Raw genomic sequence first — 19,241 nt, 5'->3', positions numbered from 1 at the left:
GAGTCCTAATTATCTCTTGACAAGTAGGTGATAGCTGGAGAAATTTGATGTATATACTTTGATTTGTAATTGATGCTGGAGCAATGTAAGTACAATGACATAATAACAATACCTTGGTCTTGCCCAGATTGGCAGCTTTATCTCTCATCTCAGAGCACTGCTTATCTGTGGAGTACAGACCTTCTTCCACACTTTCCATCCAACTCACAAGCTGACATACATCTTCTTGATAACTGGTCCACTGTGAGAGAGCTCCCTCCAGCTGACTGAGAGGTCACAAACAAGTTGCATCCAATAATACATTTAATAACATCCTCTGAAAATTAAGTGTTAAAACATGTTTCAGTTGTATAGTGAAGATTGTATATATTATAGGGGTGTAACGATACACAAATTCGTGCGGAACATAGTTACACAGTTACTCGCACTTTGAGCGAATTCTATAAATAATTTTTAAACATGAAATCATACACAACAATGGCAGGGATATATATAAAAGAGAAACTAGAGTTAAAGCAGTGTCACTGTGGCTACTCACTCTTTACCGTAAATAAGATTTGTTTTGCGCATGCACAAAAATGCTAAAGAATCCATAGCTCTAGCATTAGCCTATAACAAATAAGTGGCTAGTAGCAGCTAATGCTAGCGCTATGGATTGTTTAGAGTTTTATGTCAAGCTTCACAAATGTATTTTAAAATAAAAAAAATCTTTACAATTTTAAATATCGAGGAGTGAATGAATGAAGTATGGAAGGAAAGAGGATATTTGTTAAAGTATGCTGAAATAAGTAGAACAGTTAAGTAGAACATATCTTTAGAAAATTAAATATTAAATGTAAAACACACATCCGTATTAACCAAAAATGCTCTAACAAATGTAAACAATTAAATTTAATTTTCCATTAATTGTATTTCATTTAATCAATATTATTTGTGCCAATTGAATTAGGTTCCCTGGTGGTCTAGTGGTTAAGATTCGGCGCTCTCAACACTGCAGCCCGGGTTCGATCCCCGGTCAGGGAACCAACCCCAGCCATTAGGGTTGCACAAGCCTTAGTGCCGTTCCCAAGCCTGGATAAATGGGGAGGGGTGCGTTAGGAAGGGCATCCAGCGTAAAAACATGTGCCAAATCAAACAATGCGGATGATCCACTGTGGCGACCCCTAATGGGAGAAGCCGAAAGAAAGTTATTTGTGCCAATTGAATTGAGTTCTTAATTTAATCTATATAATAAAAATTGTATTTTTTGTAATTGAATTTATTTGATTTATTGTATTTAATTTTTTATAAAATATTATAAAATACTACTTTATTAACCAAACAGGCATTTTATTTAAAATTGTTTAAAATTTAAACTATTGATATTCAAAAATGTTGATAATAAAATATAACAAAAAGTGTTGACAAGCAATGACAAGCAATTTTATTGTACCAAAATTGTACCGAACCGTGATTTAAAAACCAAGGTATGTACTGAAATGTGAATTTTGTGTATCGTTACACCCCTAAAACATAATGTTATCCCCCAAAGTGACATACCTCTTGCACTGAATAGCTGCAGAAAGCAGGCTGTCCCATGAATGCTTCAGGTCCTCAATCTGTTTACAGACCAGAGGAACCCCCTCAGCTGATGTGTTCCTACGCACAGACTCACCCCTAGTGACCAACATTTTCAGTTGGATCTCATTTTCCTGGCGAGCTGTAAGCAGGGCCTAAAATAACACCAAAATATTTCATAAATAAATGTAGTTTCCAACTAAGCTAAGTTAATACAGGGTAATGGCAATCATATGCTTAAATTTGATTAGTGTACCTCAAGCTTGATCATCCTACTGTCCAAAACATTCTTATCTGCTGTTGGAGTGCAATAAGTCTGCAGCATATGACTGGTGTCTGCCACCCAGTTCTGCAGTTCCTTCAGACCTTGAGAGAAAAGCTGGTGCTCTGACACAATCCTCTCAATTCTGGAAGCTTTTTCCTAGTAGAGCATATTACAGTAAATATCTCATTCACACATCACACAAATTTCCGAACATTTATATCTGTTAAATTATTATTTTTAAATGTTAATTGTAATAAGAGGATTATAAATTTCATATGTTAACACATTGGTCAGTATAGACAGTATAGTCACTATAACCACTGTGAGTTGTCTTTGGCAATTAGTTATTAGTGATCCTGGATTGCTTTACCCTATTCATGCACAATGCACATCCCTGTGAGAAAAAGGTTGTAGTGTTGTTTTAGGGAAAATATAACAGAATAGCTGCTACAGCTATATTTTATGTACATACATATATACATTAGTATTTGCACATGCCATTACCTATTTCATTTCTATTCAATCAAATGTCCTTTGGGACAAAATATAACAGTCTATCTTGCCTGAGGTCAAGCTGGCAGTAGGCAGACAGACATTACCTTAGTCTGGTTGCTTAAAGCTAGGTATTGAGCAGAGAGCTGCGAAACACGATGCACAAAGCCCTTTCCAGTCGTGTGTTTATCCCAGAGCTGTTGGGCCTTCTCTCTTAGCCTGCTCAGCTGAGCCTCATGAGAGGCCAACTCCTCAAGCACAGACTGTGAATGCACAGGAACATCAGCACAAGCATGCAGCTTAGGAGACAAGCACGGTTTACCTTCATTAGTAAGACTGAAGTGTTAAAATACACATAGAAGCAGGCTGAAAAGATTGATGTAGTTAATTTTAGACAGACATTGAGCCAAACTGACAAAGAGCTTGCAGCAAATTAAAGCAGGTTTAAAAGCTGAGGCTGAGCAAATTAAAGGCACTGTTTATCTGGTGTGTGAGCTATGAAATGGTATCAATCTGTAACATTTCTAGTTATGTATTTGCATATCGATTATAAATCACCTCCAATATTCACAATAAAATAAACCAGTTTCATCATTTCTTTGCAAATGTGTGTTGAATAAAACTGTGAAGGAAATGTCAGTGGACAATAAATACAACCCAATTACAATTAATAGATAATAAAATTGTCCTTAAAAAAAACAGTTCGGCCGAGACACATTTTAAACACAATAAAGGCATGAGTTGGTTGCAATAAAAGATGCAATGTGCTACAAATGAGAAAATGCCAAAATGTACTAAAAATGAAATGAGGATGGAGGAGCGCTAATCACGGTCACCAGTGACTGGATGAGCTACTACAATTGCAAGTCATGGCAGCCTCACATCCAATCTAGGATACTGTACCTGGAGTTTGTGAAGCTCATGTTTCTTGGCCGGGAGGTCATGTAAACGACTACTGCTTTCCTGCACTGTCATTTCTGTCTGGTTCAGCCAATCTTGCAAGGGCTCCACACTGGTCTCAAAGTCCCTCATCTGTGCTTGCAAGTTCTTCCACAAAGCACAACATACTGAATTTAGTGCATTTACTCAGTGATAAACCAACACATTTTTTTAAAAGGGAAATTTTGGAACAGATTAATCTGGCATTAAGGCACTTTACTTGTAAAGCAGTCTCTCTCTGGTGCAGGTTTGTCATAAGCGTCTTCCAGTCTTCTCTGGCACCGCTGACTTTAACTCGGACTGCATTTACTTGTTCTTTAGGAGCTACATTTATCAGCAGGTCTCCACTAGCAGCCAGTGCATTCAACTTACTGTGCCCCTGCTCTCTGTCACTTAGGAAGTCCTGCACATCACCACAACAAATGAATTACAAGTAATTCTCTCTACAAATTGTTATTTTATATATATATATATATATATATATATATATATATATATATATATATATATATATATATATATATATATATATATTTATTTATTTATTTATTTATTTATTTATTTTTTTTTTTTAATTATTATTATTTTTATTTTTTTTTTTTTTAAATAGTACCTGAATCTTCTGAAGACTGGATGAAGCTTCGCTGAGATTTTGAGGTGCATCAAAACATTTGGCTGTGTTAATTTTAGCATTGACCAGCCACTGTTGAAACTCTCGGAAAGCAGCACGGAACTTCTGCTCCAGCAGCTTCTCTTTTCTTTGGCATTCCCGAGAGGCATGCAGACTAAGGCTGCATTAGAGAAAATAAACCTTTAACTGCTTATCGGTCTGTATATGACTTTCCGCAGGTTCAAAATATGGGAGGATTTGACAGACCTAAAGTTTTACATATTCCTTAACCTAAACTTTCACAAGGCTTTTTTTTACACTGCTCACCTGTTATACTCTTTGATCAGGGCAGATACCCTTGAAGACTGTGTTCCCAGATCTCTGGAGAAGCGACAGAGGTCATTCAGCTGTGACTTCACACTGTCTGACATTGGTTCTGCATTGAGTAATGCTTCCAGGGTGTCCTAATTCATAGTAATATGAAAGTTTTTATTAGAATCTACACTGGGCAAGATAAGGTGTCTCAATCACTGACCAAGTCTGTTGTTTGTTTCATATATTATTAAAAATCCTGTACCTTGGAAATATGCCAGGCCTGTACAGCTTCCTCACTGGTGTCCATGGCCTCAACCTGCTGCAATGTGCCATGCCATTCATGTAGTCGACAGCTAAATTCCTGCAGGTCCTGCTCCAATTGTGCAGCCAAAGTACTGAACTCTTCATCTGAGCTGGCCATCTGAGCCAGTGTGGCCTCTAGACCAGAGCGCACATGTTTGGCTCCATGTTCCCACTGTTCCCAAGCAGAGAGCAGTCCTGCCTCCTCCCTCTCCAGCGCCTCACACCCTACAGTGGAGGTGTGATCACGTGCTGCAGCCCCACACCGCTGCACTCTCTCCAGCCTCTCTCTGCCCTGCTTCCTGGAGTTTAATAACTCCTGCCATCAAACAGGAAAGTCAGCAATTACTCACGTGCAAAAAATTAAAACACTATTTCAATAGCATATTATATATCATTTGAATTGCACCTGTTACCTGCACTTTGGACAGTTTCTTCTGAACAGAGGCAGCATCTCCGGACATGTCAGACCAGCGCTGGAGCTCCTCTTTAGCAGAGGTCAGCCAGTCATTCATTTCCCGCACAGCCTCCAAATATACCCCATGCTCTTTCACTATCTCATCCATCTGCTGTACTTTACTCTAAAGAGAGAATAACAATTGCGCTTCATCCTCACTTATCAACATAGTATGTGCTGTGTGAGAATATCGATGCATGTTTAAAATCAAAATTACCTTGATAACTGCTGTTATGTCAGAGAACTGGTCATTAAGTTCTGCTCTAGGCTCTTCTGCAAAGGCTTGGTCTCCGGTTTTCTCAAACAGTTCTGTAGCTTTCTCATTCAGGCGATTGAGTGATGCTGAGTGGCTATCAATGTCAGCCTCTATGGCACGCAGGCGCTCCAGCAAAGAGACCTTTTCCTTTAATCCAGGCTGTTGAGGAAGTGCGACTTCAACCTCCTGCTCTACTGTGTCCATCCACTGCTGAAGCTGAGCTTTCCCTTCCTGATAGCTGCTCCACTGGGTCACTGTCCACTCCAGACGACTGTTTTAATACAAATACACAAAGTTAAACCATATCTGAACAATGCTATTAGTTGGTGTGTTTCTTTTTTTATCAACATCTACATATTTTGACTTATATTTTCATATATATATATATATATATATATATATATATATATATATATACCAGCATAACCATACCTGTGACAGTTAATGGCACTCATTAGCATGTTTGCCCAGGCATCTTTTAGACTCTGGAGCTGAGAGCGGATAGCCTTCTGTTTGTCCTTACTACAGTTCTTCACAACCTGCTCACCTTTTCCGACTGTCATATTCAGCTTAACTTCTCCTTCTCCCTTCATTAGCAAAATATCCTATAACACAATTAAAACATTTTTTAAGACTACAGTTGTGTTTTTCAATACTACTTGTGATGGGTGATGAGTAAAAATTAATGAGATTAATTACCTGTACAAGCCCCAACCTCTTTTCTAAAGTCTCTTTATTGCCTGTGGTGCTGCTGAGTGCTGTAAGTCGTTCTTGTATGTTACTGAGCCAGGCCCATGTGGTCTGCAGTGTTTCATCAAAAGACTGCTGTTCCTGAAGACTGAGCTGACAGCTGCGCAGACGCTCTCTTACCGCTTTCAGCAGTGTCTGCTGCTGCATCTGTAGCTGTGTGGACACCCGCAACTCAGAACCACTGCCATGACCTCCCTCGATCAGTGTCTGAGCTTCTTGGCACAAACTTTCAAAAGAATCTCTACAGGGAAAAATACACCAATTACAGATGATAAACAATAATATTACCAACCATTAAAATGAAGTTTTACATAAAATAGATACACGTAAATTAATGAATTTTTAAAAAATCAAACCTTTCTTTCAGTGCCTCCTCATAAAACGCCTCAACTCGCTCAAGTGATGTTTTCTCCTGCTCGCCATGTTTTCCTTCAGGCAACTCTGTACTCAATCTCACTTCCATACGCTCCAGCCAGCGACACAGCCTCTGCAGATTATTCTCAAAGCTGTATAGCAAAAATAATTTACCACTGTATCAGATATTTATTTAAAGATGTGTCTACCATTCTTTACCTACATGGAAATCCAACACATTCCAGACCCATACAGAAATACGCAGTACCATGTAACAAGGGTTGTATCCTCACCAACTGAGCAGAGTAGCACTTTCCTCGAGACTCTGCTGGCTTAGCCTGCACTGTTCAACATAACTGTCCCAGTCCTGTTGGATGCACGAGAGGCTCTGCTGCACTTGTCCAGCACTGGCTTTAGGTAGGTGAAGCAGGAGTTTCTCCCCCTCCTGACACACCTCCATTAGACGACTTTCTCCATCCTCAACCCTTTCTAGTGCCCCCTGAGGAACATAACAGCACAAGAGTACTTATTTTAGAGTGAGTAAAAACTGTGTTTAAAAGCAATGCCATTTTTTTACACAATAAAGTGATTGAAGTGAAAGACTGAAGTAAACGTTATACACAATGTATGACTTAAGATTAAGAATGTACCTTCAGCTTCTGCAATTTGCGCTCCACAACACCAATGTCCCCAGAGTAATCCGAGCATTCTCTTACTATTTCTTTTTGTCCAGACAGCCAAGTGTGAAACTGTTTCAAAAGATCTGAAGAGATGTATAATAAAGAGAGAGCAGTGCGGTGTGAAAATTGATGACATAATATGAACCAACCATAATGCACCTATTAATAGCAAAAAGGTTTACTGATTTCAACAAGAGAATAATAACTCTTACCACTAAAGAGCTGCTGTAGCCCTTGCTGCATTGATCCCAACCTTTTAACACACAGCTGATTGACAGATTCATATTTCTTGATGAGATCAGTTAAAGAAGTCCCAAGGCTTGTCAGCTCTTCAGAAGGGTACTTCCTGCAAAGAGTGTTCAGGCTTTCTCGTGATGAGTCAATACTTGTCTGCTGGTTCTGCAGCTCTTTTTGTATATCCTACAAAAAATACAATACACACCCAACTAAAAGTCAGTAAGCAAGATATCAGTGTGACATAGTGCTTTCATTTCTATCTGATTACTATAAATTGAATGAGACATAACATTAGAAATTACAGGTATTTTTTGCACCTTTACTCTGCAGATCTCTTCTGGAGGTGATCCAGATGCTGCATCCCGCAATGATTCCTCTACAGTTTTCAACCATTCAGTCATCTGAGACAGAAAGTCCTCTAGTTGTTTTTTCTGAGTGCAGAAATCACTTAGATTGTTCTTTGCTTGTGCACACAGCTCCTGCACATTATTTATCTTCTTCTTTAGGTCAGCCTCCATGACCTGCCAGAGAATTTGAGAATATAGGTACAGTATGCATAAAACCCTACTCATGCTGACCATTATGTTCATGGACCTGTATTACAAACCTGCAGTGATGTTGGGATGTCTTTGGTACTACAAAGCTGTTTCAGCTCCGACACTTTGGTTTGTATTGTGTCTACCATCTTCTCTTTTTGTTCCACCTCAACCTACAGAGAGACAAACATTAGCTTTAACACCAAAAGCTTTGTAACAGTATGAAGTATGTACTGTATGACTCCATGATAACACGTGCCTTGACTTCTGCAAGGCGATTTTCAGTCTTCTGGCTGTCATTGAACTTGCTGAGGCTCTCTGTGAGTTCCACCACACAGCTGTTAGACCAGCTATCAATTTCCTCATTGATATGGTAAACATCCTTCCATATGGAGGAACTCATCCTAAGTTTCTCAATGTTATCCTCAATTCTCTCAGACACCTGTTAGAAGAAAGGAAATATGCAGATTTTAATGTTACAGGGACCTAACCAAATATACCCTTAACAAAAGGCATGGAGGAGCTTTTATTAATATGGCCACACACTTACATCTAACCACTGGTCCACAACAGCTTCCATTTCTGTCTTGATCACTTGAGTTTGACAGTCTGGAATCCTGTTTAATTCACATACCAGTTGCTTTGCTTTATTTGAGAAGTGGTCCAGGTCCCCCTGATTAGCTGTCAGTTCCATTCTGATTGCTTCATGCTGATAATAAAAAATAAATAAAAAATACGTTTTGCGGTTGTGAAATTTTCCAACATTTGAACAGATACTGCACAAGTATTTGCATTAATTGGAAATCAGTTTTGCATAATGTAGAAGTTGTTCTTTTAAAGGTAATGCATTAAGACTTACCTTTGACAATGACCTCTTGGTGTCATCTTGGTCCTTTAGACCAAGTTTATTGACAGCTACTGACTCAGCATTTTCCACTATTGTATTAATAGAGGATTTCAGACTCTGATAGTCCTTCATGAGCTCAATCATGGCAGTACACTGCTCCTGCCTAGAAAGTTGGAAATAAAAAGGTTGGAACGTTCAATAATTTTGAAAATAGCTATTATACATGACATGATTAAAAGAACAACTCACCTTTCTGTAATAAGTTTCTTGGTGTCATCCCAGGTGGTCTCGAGGACATTGATCTCCCTAAGCACCTCTCCTGCAAGCTCAGCATCTCTCTGGGACAGCTGGTGCCCTTTATCCCTTAGCCACTGCTCCTCATGCTGGTGTGAGTGCAGTTCATCCTCCAACTGGTTGAAAAACCTCAGCCTATATACCAATACATGCAGAATTTCAATTCATCCAGGTGTAAAACAATTTATTTTGGTAACTCAACAGCATATGTAGCTTTTATGTATTATTATTAGAATTAAAAGATTCTTTGTTAAAAAAAAAAAACGTTTTTACCTTTGTTGTAATGTGAGCAGGTTGGGGTCTTTAAGACTCTGCTTGTCAGCCTTCTCCTCAATGTCTTCCACACTCTTCAGCAATTGCTCTTTGCGCTGTCTGAAGGAGGTCCACAGAGCCCCCAGAGCCTCCGCCTCACTCTGCTTGGAGCCAAGCAGGGTCTTTACTCCATCCAACTCTGTGCTTAATGTGTCTGCCAATGATCGGCACAAGGTGCGAGCCTCCTTGGCATCAATCAGGTGGAGGTGGGCTTTGCACAGGCTGCTGTCCAGACTGATCGCTAGTGATTCCAGACGGCTGATATCAGGAATGATTCCTTCTAGATCTTGTTGCAGTTCATCCACCCGGCTCTTATCCCAGCTACCGGCACTTTCCACTGTGTGTCTGAGACCTCGAAGAACACCCGCCGCCACATTATGGGTCTGCAGGAAAGCTTCCAGCTTCTCAACACTCTCCCCTCGCTGCATTACCAGTTGCTGGGCCTGCATGTAGGGCTGCAAGCTGCTTTCTAGACGGCTTTGTAGATAATGCTGCTCCATAGGTTCAGAGGAAGCACACAAGGAATCTGTCTGCTGCTGGAGATGCTCTCTTTCACTATTCTCACTCTGTAGCACTTCTGCCTTCTCCTATCATAGACAAAATAAAACAAATGTTCAGTGCTAAAGCTTTTCTGTCACTGGTATCAATGCTTTACTAATAAAAGTGATAATGGGACCCACCTTTATTTCTATGGCAATCAGCTGTAAATCTGTAATATTCACTTGGGAGCATGAGTGGAGAGATGAGAGGAAAGACTCTCCCCATTTGAAGAACTTTTGCAGTGCTTGCTCATGCTCTTCCAACCGTGACATATGGTCCTGAAGCATCTGGATTCTACAAAGACCAGACAGCTTAATGCTCTAATACATTAAGTCTATATAGCATTAAATACCACATCGGTTAAACATATTGTACGTTTTTTATATGCCTGACCTATGGGGTATAGCTGCATTTTGAGAGCTCCATCTTTTCTTCAACTGCTCTTGATCCTCTTGAAGTGCCTTCACTTGTTCATCTGATGCAGTGGAGTAGAGGGCTAGAGCTTGGGCCAGTAGTCCCTCATATAGTGACTCTAAAGACTGCATCTCAGAGTAAAGGTGCTAAAAAATGGAAATCTTGTTGAACACCAATGTTCTATATTTCTGAACAAGAGCTAAGAATGGGTTTTTTCCTTACGTTTAGCTCCATCAGCTCTCCTTCAAGCTTTGTCTTGTCTACAGTGAGATACTGGGTTACGGAAGCAGACACAGACTCGCAACTTTCAAGGAATGATTGCAAAGAACAACAGTCTTTTTCTGACCTGAGTAAAAAAATATATATAAACATGAAACTGAGTTCCCATAATGTTTTTTGTAATATTGTAAATGCTTTTTAAATGTATCACAGTTTCAGAGATAAAGTTTGTAAATGAACTTAAAGTGAAAGTTTAAAACATACTTCTGCCATAGGGACAACAGGCTTTCCATATGACTCTGTTTGTCTTTGGCCTGCTTTAAGCTCTGTTCATAGCTGTTCTGTAGAGCTGTTATTGCCTTTTCTGCTTTCTCTCGCTCACTTAGCCTGCGAGCCCCGTTGCACAGAGATAGCAAGGTGGCCTTCACCTTCTCCAGAGACTGGAACACATCCTACAAAGAAAATAATAGACATTTACAAACAAAGTAAAAGTATACACATTGTTTACACACCATTTCCAGTGAGCATGACACGTGTTGACAAAGTAATAATTGGAACTGCAGTTCACAGTGATTTTGTACAATACCATGTGGTCCTGTAGAGCTTTATAAGTGTCAGATGAGGATGCACAGGATGTGAGAGGTTTGTCCAGTTTCTTCTGAATGGCATCAATCTCTAATTGCACCTAGAAAGGAATTGGAGTCAAAGACAAAGCAATTAACTGTTAAAATTAACGTGTTAAAAATGCACAAACGTAAATTCTAGGGCTGTCCAAATTAATGCTTTAATAACGAGTTAATAATAAGTTAACGCAAATTCATTTTATTACAAATATAAATAAATAAATAAATAAATAAATAAACATATAAGAGGCGAAATTAAAACCTTCAACGTGACACACATTCATTGACTACGTCCTTTCTTTTCTCAGGTATAAAAATACAAACAGAAAAATAATTTTTAAACACTAAATATTTGTTTTACTAATGCGCCAAGTTTTAAATCAAGCACCAAAATCAGCAATGATGCACACATCCGACAATTTAAACCGTCCTTATGGAAACATAGGAAAAATTCACTTTGGTGTCCTGATACTTTACGTAATTTAAAACACCATAATTACTTTAAAACATTTACAAGAATATTTTGTCTTCGTGCTCTATGTTGATTATGGCTTCACTTATAATAAACATACACTTGCATAAAGCATCCATAGTTCCTCATGATATGTACTTAAATAAACATTTGAAATAAATTTACTTGTTGAAGGTTGGTATCAAACTTTTGCTGGTGACCGGAGCTCTCTTTCAACTGTCCATTGAGATGCTCCATGCTCTCCTTAAGTTCTTCCCAGTATCTGCCAATCTGCGTCAGACGAGCTTTAATTCGTGCAGATTCTCCCGATGATAAAAACTGGGATAGAGTCTGAGCTCTGTCTTCCAGTTGGGAAAGAATTTGTACTCGCTCTTCTATTTCTGCTGTCACGGCCTGGCAACCAATGGTAAGAATATCAAAACATTATGATCCGGTTATGTAAATGTAAGAACTATTACATGCTGGAACCTTAAATGTACCTTAGCAGTGCTGATCTGCTGCTCCAGTGGTTCATTACAGCATTTTAATAAGTCAAGCTCCTTTTCCTTCTCAGAGATCCATGCGGAGAATGCATCAAACTCACTTCCAAATGAGTCCCATTGAATTTTTATATCCTCAAGAGTCTGCACACTAAAACATACAAACATAAAACAGCACAGGAAACATGACCCTAAACATTAATAAACACTGTTGCCAAAAGCCAGAATCAATTTATGAGTTTGTTCTACAAAGCCCATTATTTTCTACTAATAATAATATAGTAATAATAACAATAACAATAATAATAATAATATACTTTTTGTGCTATATACCCTGTTTGTGTTATACTATATTTACTAATGTAAATGTCACATTAAAGTACTACACATCTAATAATTATTACTCTTTCTTGAGGTCAGCCAAAGTTTTGTCCAAATGGCCATTAAGGGAGTGAGCTTGTGTATGGAGCAGAGAATCATTCTTAGGACCAAGCTGGATCTCTGCAGCCCTCATCATTAGTCTGTTCATCAAATTTGCCTCCGTCTCACTCTGTTTCAGAAGCTCCTAGAATAGGCAATATGACATATTAATGATGAAACAATAAATATCTAAAAAATAAACAAATATAGATTAAACCAAACGTATATTCACCTTAGCTTGTTTCAGCTCTGTTGTTAAGCTTTCTGGGCTACTGAAAATCATATCTCTCTCGGTGACTGAATGTGCTCTGCTCACAAACTCCCCTACTGTTGCTTGCTGGCTGTCAAAGTCCAGCCAGGAAGCTAGTGTTTCCTGTAGACAAAGTGAGAAACTGTAAAAGCTGTATATATATATATATATATATATATATATATATATATATATATATATATATATATATATATATATATACACATACATACATACATACATATATACACAGCTGTATATATATATATATATATATATATATATATATATATATATATATATATACACAGTGGAACCCGGTTATGTCAATGTCCTAGGGGTCGCCAAAAGCATCGAGGTAACCGATGATCAAGATAAACGAAAATCAAAATGGCGGCAATATATTAACGTGCTTGAAATTTCTTTATGTACATGATGTGCGTTAATAAATGAGAATGTGCATGCACGTGTTTTTGAAGGGCTTTTTTACACAACAGCGTTGCCGCGATTTGTTTGATGAAGGCATGCTATAAAAATACATACAGTACATGTTTATCTGTCAGGAATCCACCTGCCACGCCCCCTTCTGCCCCTTCAGCGTGTCAGGTGCTTTCTCGCCGCTTTCTCCAAGCTCCGGCTTCAATCGCGCACATATGGTGCTCGTTTAGCATCATCACCAGCTCCTATTTAAACTTCCACACTCTCACTGTCCGTTATTGTTGGTATATGTTGGTTCACGGCGGTCGTTGTTATCGCTCATGCGTTTCCCGGTACGTGCCTTCCCACCGGCACTCTCTCAACGGCTGCTCTTTTCTTCCCAAAGCGCATCCCGGATTCCCCCCCCAGATCCTGCCGGTGTTCATTCTATGATTTTGGATGGTAATCACACGTTCCGCGCCGCCAAGCGCGGCTTTCGCCTCCCGTTCATCGCATAACATTTAACAACAAAAGGCATATGTGCACTAACTAACAGCAGAGATTCACCAGTATACAATACAACACCTGTAGCAGCTGTAAGGCTTGATGTTTCCGCCACTTCTGCGAGTTCTTCTGCGGCTGCACCGAGATAACCAACGTTAAATGGCAAATTTTTCCCCCCTTGTGCTCGAGATATTAGGGTTCGGCGACATAAAAAAAGTCGACATAACCGATAAAAAATGCTAAGACAAAGCGAGAATTTGGCGGTTCCACTTCAAAAACGTCGACTTAATAGGGTTGTGAAGATAACCGAGGTCAAGATAAGCGGGTCCCGCTTATCTCGACCTCAGTTAACTTGACCTCGGTTATATATATATATATATATATATATATATATATATATATATATATATATATATATATATACAGGAGTGCAGAATTATTAGGCAAGTTGTATTTTTGAGGATTAATTTTATTTGAGGATTAATTTGAACAACAACCATGTTCTCAATGAACACAAAAACTCATTAATATCAAAGCTGAATATTTTTGGAAGTAGTTTTAGTTTTAGCTATTTTAGGGGATATCTGTGTGTGCAGGTGACTATTACTGTGCATAATTATTAGGCAACTTAACAAAAACAAATTCATACCCATTTCAATTATTTATTTTACCAGTGAAACCAATATAACATCTCAACATTCACAAATATACATTTCTGACATTCAAAACCAAACAAAACAAATCAGTGACCAATATAGCCACCTTTCTTTGCAAGGACACTCAAAAGCCTGCCATCCATGGATTCTGTCAGTGTTTTGATCTGTTCACCATCAACATTGCGTGCAGCAGCAACCACAGCCTCCCAGACACTGTTCAGAGAGGTGTACTGTTTTCCTCCTTGTAAATCGCACATTTGATGATGGACCACAGGTTCTCAATGGGGTTCAGATCAGGTGAACAAGGAGGCCATATCATTAGATTTTCTTCTTTTATACCCTTTCTTGCCAGCCACGCTGTGGAGTACTTGGGCGTGTGTGATGGAGCATTGTCCTGCATGAAAATCATGTTTTTCTTGAAGGATGCAGACTTCTTCCTGTACCACTGCTTGAAGAAGGTGTCTTCCAGAAACTGGCAGTAGGACTGGGAGTTCAGCTTGACTCCATCCTCAACCCGAAAAGGCCCCACAAGCTCATCTTTGATGATACCAGCCCAAACCAGTACTCCACCTCCACCTTGCTGGCGTCTGAGTCGGACTGGAGCTCTCTGCCCTTTACCAATCCAGCCACGGGCCCATCCATCTGGCCCATCAAGACTCACTCTCATTTCATCAGTCCATAAAACCTTAGAAAATCAGTCTTGAGATATTTCTTGGCCCAGTCTTGACGTTTCAGCTTGTGTGTCTTGTTCAGTGGTGGTCGACTTTCTGCCTTTCTTACCTTGGCCATGTCTCTGAGTATTGCACACCTTGTGCTTTTGGGCACTCAGTGATGTTGCAGCTCTGAAATATGGCCAAACTGGTGGCAAGTGGCATCTTGGCAGCTGCACGCTTGACTTTTCTCAGTTCACGGGCAGTTATTTTGCGCCTTGGTTTTCCACACGCTTCTTGCGACCCTGTCGACTATTTTGAATGAAACGCTTGATTGTTCGATGATCACGCTTCAGAAGCTTGGCTATTTTAAGACTGCTGCATCCCTCTGCAATATATCTCACTATTTTTGACTTTTCTGAGCCTGTCAAGTCCTTCTTTTGACCCATTTTGCCAAAGGAAAGGAAGTTGCCTAATAATTATGCACACCTGATATAGGGTGTTGATGTCATTAGACCACACCCTTCTCATTACAGAGATGCACATCACCTAATATGCTTAATTGGTAGTAGGCTTTCCAGCCTATACAGCTTGTAGTAAGACAACATGCATAACGAGGATGATGTGGTCAAAATACTCATTGCCTAATAATTCTGCACTCCTGTATATATATATATATATATATATATATATATATATATATATATATATATATATATATATATATATATATATATATACACACTGTATATACTGTATATACTGTATGTATTTCTGTACTCAACAATCATTGAGATGATGCAGGGCATGTTAGGTCTTTACTCACATTGAGTCTCTCCTCCTGTACCTCCATGCTTTGGTCCATCTGGCTTAGGGTGGCACCTAATTTGTGCAAATCGTCATGAAGGTCCTCGCCTAGACCCTCCTGCACTTGGAGTTGCTTGCCTCGGCTGATTTGCTGATGCATGTCCTTCATTTTTAGTCGTAGACGTTTTACTTGTTGCTGTAAGGCAGAAGGGTCAAACATAAACTAAACAAATGCTCTTAAATTTTAGTGAACCATCAACATTAATTACTAAATCTCATCCTATAAGATGCAATATAATGTTGTGTTACCTGGTGAATGAGCAAAAGCTGCTGTGCTTCTTTTGCAGACTCTGAGTTCAGGATCTTTTTCACCTCTGCCTGCAGTTCCTGCTGACCTCGTGTTAGTTCATCCAGAGTGTTTCTTACTTCCTCCTGAAACTGCATACAATCTCCAACTGCCGATGCCATCTTCTCTGACTAAACACACAAAGATTTTTACTGAACCACAGAACCCAAAAGACCAGAATATAAATAAAAACCAGAATTAAGAATAATCTTTAATAATCGTAGAGGAATAACAGCCCTAGTAATTCAGCTCTCCTGATGGGTCTTACCTCAGAGAGAGAACTAAGAAGATTCTTAAAGTCAGTTGATAATTTGGTGAGGGCAGCTGCCTGTCTCTGGGCATCATTCACCGTGCTGATTTCAATCAGTAATGCCAGACGAGATTTCAGCCAGCTCACATTTCCTTCCTGTAGTTCTGCATCATTCCTTAGACTCTGTAAGTTAGTGGAAGAAGAGTACAGAGGTGATTTGGTGTATATTCCCATATGCTATATTACACTATTATACCATTATACCCACATTCTCATATCTTGTTTTTTTCTGTCTTACCTCTATAGTGGATTTCACCTCACTAATTTTACTGGGGTCACTAGCACGATTTCTCAAAAGCCTGAGCTGACTTTCCTTTGAAGATAGCCAGGCAGACAGTTCAGAAAATCTAAAACAGAACAGAACATTTTAAATGTAAGTCCATAATAGGTTGTGCAATGTTCAGAGAACATAAAATACAAGGCACATGTACTGTATACTCCATATTTGAATTTAGTTATTTACATGGAAACTGTATAAAATATCTCCTTGACTTGCACTATCCATGACCATTGTACTCATTCCCACCTTCCCGTGAGCTGTTTATTTATATTAATATTTTTTCATATTATTCATTCATCTGTCATTATTTATTTATATCTATCATATAGCATAGCCTTACCAACCTGTACATATGTAAATATTTTACGCTGCTACCAATGCACTTCTGGTTAGATGCTAACTGTATTTCATTGCTTTGTACCATAACTTGTGCAATGACAAGAAACTTGAATCTAATCTAATCTAATCTAATCTAATTGTGACTGAAAGCAGATTTTCTAAGACCAATATGGCTCTTTACAGCTAATTTGATACAATATCGAAATGAAAAGATCATCCTCACCTGGTGTTAAACTCTTTCCATTTGTCAGGGTGCTGCATAAGTTTCTGATGTGTGCTCTCTATTTCATCTTTAACATCAGTATATGCAGTTCTAGCTTTTTCCATTGTTTGGCGTGCCTGTTCACTGTCTGTAAGCTTCAAACAGAGATCCTCCATATGTTGCAACCGCTTTTCACACAGCATCTGAGGGCCCTTATCCCTGAAAAAAGCCTATGCACAGAAACCTGGCATCAAAATGACCTACTCTACACAAATACTGCATGAAGTAACACAGTAACAAAGTTCAACAAAGTTCAACTTACTCTGTGCTCCTTTACTAGTCTCTCACTGCCCATGCTTGGCAGGCTGCGATTCTCTCGGGCCAGTTCAGCTTCACACTCCTGCAGAGAGGCCATCAGACGATTGCGTTCCACCTCCACTTTCAGATGCAAGAGGTGGTACGGGATCTCCGTCTGTACATCCTTTAAGACAGAAATTGGATTATATACATCCTCCTAAAATGTGTTTCGACTGCCACTGACAATATTAACATTTAATTACACAAAAAGGACTAAATTTTAAACAATTGTTTAATAGATACGTAATTTTTTTTAAACGTCAATGTGATTTTTGGAGGTTTGTGCAAAGCTGCTGACCTTCCACTGTTTGTGCAGTTTTCTGACAGTTTCCTGTAGATTCTGCTGTTCTAGCTCAGGCAGAATATCAGTAAGTTCATCACAGGCCTTCAAAAATGAATTAAGGACTCGCTCATCAAGATGTGCAAAGAACTCCTGCAGAAAAGTAAATACATTAATTACATTTACAACTTGTGACTGAATGAGGTGCATATATTACCCTTGGCCTACTTTAAGCCCCTCAGTAACAAATTTAATAGAGGTTTTCCTCTTACTGTGTGCTTTTTAAGCAGGTCCTCTGGGTTTCCTCTCTCTGTCATGCAACCTCTGGCTATTTTAAGAACCTTCTCCAGTTCAAGACGAGACTCTTCAAATCGCTTCATCAAACTGCTGTTGGCTTCCACATGCTTCTTCCACTCAGTGGTCTCTTCTACCATAGCCTATAGTCAAACGTATACAAACCATAAAACACAGCCTTGAAATTTAATACCCAAGCAAAGTCATAAATATGTTGAATTAAAAAAAAATACAACGATTTTGATATTTAAATATTCATTTTTAATAGCTTAATATTTGAACCTATTAATTATTTTTGTCTTTAAGGAAAACTATCATCAATCTGTTGTACTTTATTAATTTGATTAATGGTCTCCTCATTACGCACAAGGCCATTTGACTATCTATTCATAGTGGTGCCAGTGGCACTTGCTTTATTATTTCTATCTAAAGGATATTACTATCTAAACTATATCGCCATGCCACCCAAATCCTTTATGTAAAATGGAGCAATGTTCACCTGTGAGGAGGTCTGAAGCTCTACTACTCTCTTTTGCAGCAGAGATGTATCCAGGTGCCTCAAGGTTTTACTGCCTTCTAGTGCTTTCATGATAATCTGATGGTTCTTATCTATCACTGTAAGACACTTTTTACAACTTTGCTGGTATGTCACAAGTTCCTGTAGTAAGACACAAAAAGAATAAATAACAGCAAATCAGTCCCAAATCATATTTCAAATCAGAATTTACTTTCACTTTTGGGCATGATATGTACACCATGTTTGTGTGTCACTTATCTATTATTACCCATGACCATAATCACCTGGCACTTCTGCTGAAAGTCTCCTGTGGTCTCAGAGTCACGTGCACTACTGATGCGACTGGCTTTCTCCAGAGACTGATAGAACCCGGTGATGTGTTTCTCCATTTCTTCTAAAGGAGGCAGCAAGGCCTGTGAATCCCTCTGCAAAGGCACTACCTTCTCCCTTATCTAAATTCCAGAAGGGTCATCAAAATATAAGTGAGAAAGTAAAAAACAACAAACATATAACGTAAAAGAACAGAATAGACACAGAGGTCCAGTTCACACTTCATATTAACGTTTCACTCGGTTGACTGGATCACAAGTGGGCTGTGTAAATTATGCACAAAACACTTGATAACAGCATGAGGGTCATGTCAGCAACAGAACTGGCATCAAAA

The 19,241-nt window shown here is 38.9% G+C and overlaps 1 protein-coding gene across 1 annotated transcript in view; it reads right to left on the bottom strand.

Annotated features, from left to right (window-relative positions):
- Nucleotides 1-19,241, bottom strand: part of syne1b (spectrin repeat containing, nuclear envelope 1b) — an 82,236-nt gene that overhangs the window by 41,677 nt on the left and 21,318 nt on the right. Inside the window, 43 exon segments of the mRNA XM_046855724.1 lie at nt 113-266; nt 1,540-1,712; nt 1,814-1,978; nt 2,422-2,577; nt 3,218-3,361; nt 3,474-3,656; nt 3,867-4,044; nt 4,191-4,327; nt 4,441-4,797; nt 4,895-5,059; nt 5,153-5,462; nt 5,624-5,796; nt 5,891-6,182; nt 6,298-6,447; nt 6,589-6,794; nt 6,946-7,058; nt 7,188-7,395; nt 7,530-7,733; nt 7,820-7,921; nt 8,008-8,190; nt 8,299-8,457; nt 8,608-8,758; nt 8,845-9,024; nt 9,163-9,788; nt 9,882-10,035; nt 10,135-10,301; nt 10,378-10,501; nt 10,639-10,826; nt 10,961-11,059; nt 11,635-11,862; nt 11,949-12,099; nt 12,353-12,513; nt 12,601-12,741; nt 15,672-15,848; nt 15,962-16,129; nt 16,267-16,431; nt 16,547-16,655; nt 17,151-17,359; nt 17,452-17,610; nt 17,785-17,919; nt 18,039-18,203; nt 18,560-18,718; nt 18,862-19,029. Of these exon segments, the coding sequence (XP_046711680.1) occupies nt 113-266; nt 1,540-1,712; nt 1,814-1,978; nt 2,422-2,577; nt 3,218-3,361; nt 3,474-3,656; nt 3,867-4,044; nt 4,191-4,327; nt 4,441-4,797; nt 4,895-5,059; nt 5,153-5,462; nt 5,624-5,796; nt 5,891-6,182; nt 6,298-6,447; nt 6,589-6,794; nt 6,946-7,058; nt 7,188-7,395; nt 7,530-7,733; nt 7,820-7,921; nt 8,008-8,190; nt 8,299-8,457; nt 8,608-8,758; nt 8,845-9,024; nt 9,163-9,788; nt 9,882-10,035; nt 10,135-10,301; nt 10,378-10,501; nt 10,639-10,826; nt 10,961-11,059; nt 11,635-11,862; nt 11,949-12,099; nt 12,353-12,513; nt 12,601-12,741; nt 15,672-15,848; nt 15,962-16,129; nt 16,267-16,431; nt 16,547-16,655; nt 17,151-17,359; nt 17,452-17,610; nt 17,785-17,919; nt 18,039-18,203; nt 18,560-18,718; nt 18,862-19,029 (7,896 nt within the window).

This window comes from Silurus meridionalis, chromosome 8 (assembly GCF_014805685.1).
Source record: "Silurus meridionalis isolate SWU-2019-XX chromosome 8, ASM1480568v1, whole genome shotgun sequence".
Classification (NCBI taxonomy): domain Eukaryota; kingdom Metazoa; phylum Chordata; class Actinopteri; order Siluriformes; family Siluridae; genus Silurus; species Silurus meridionalis.
This window is presented reverse-complemented; position numbering and strand designations above follow the sequence as displayed.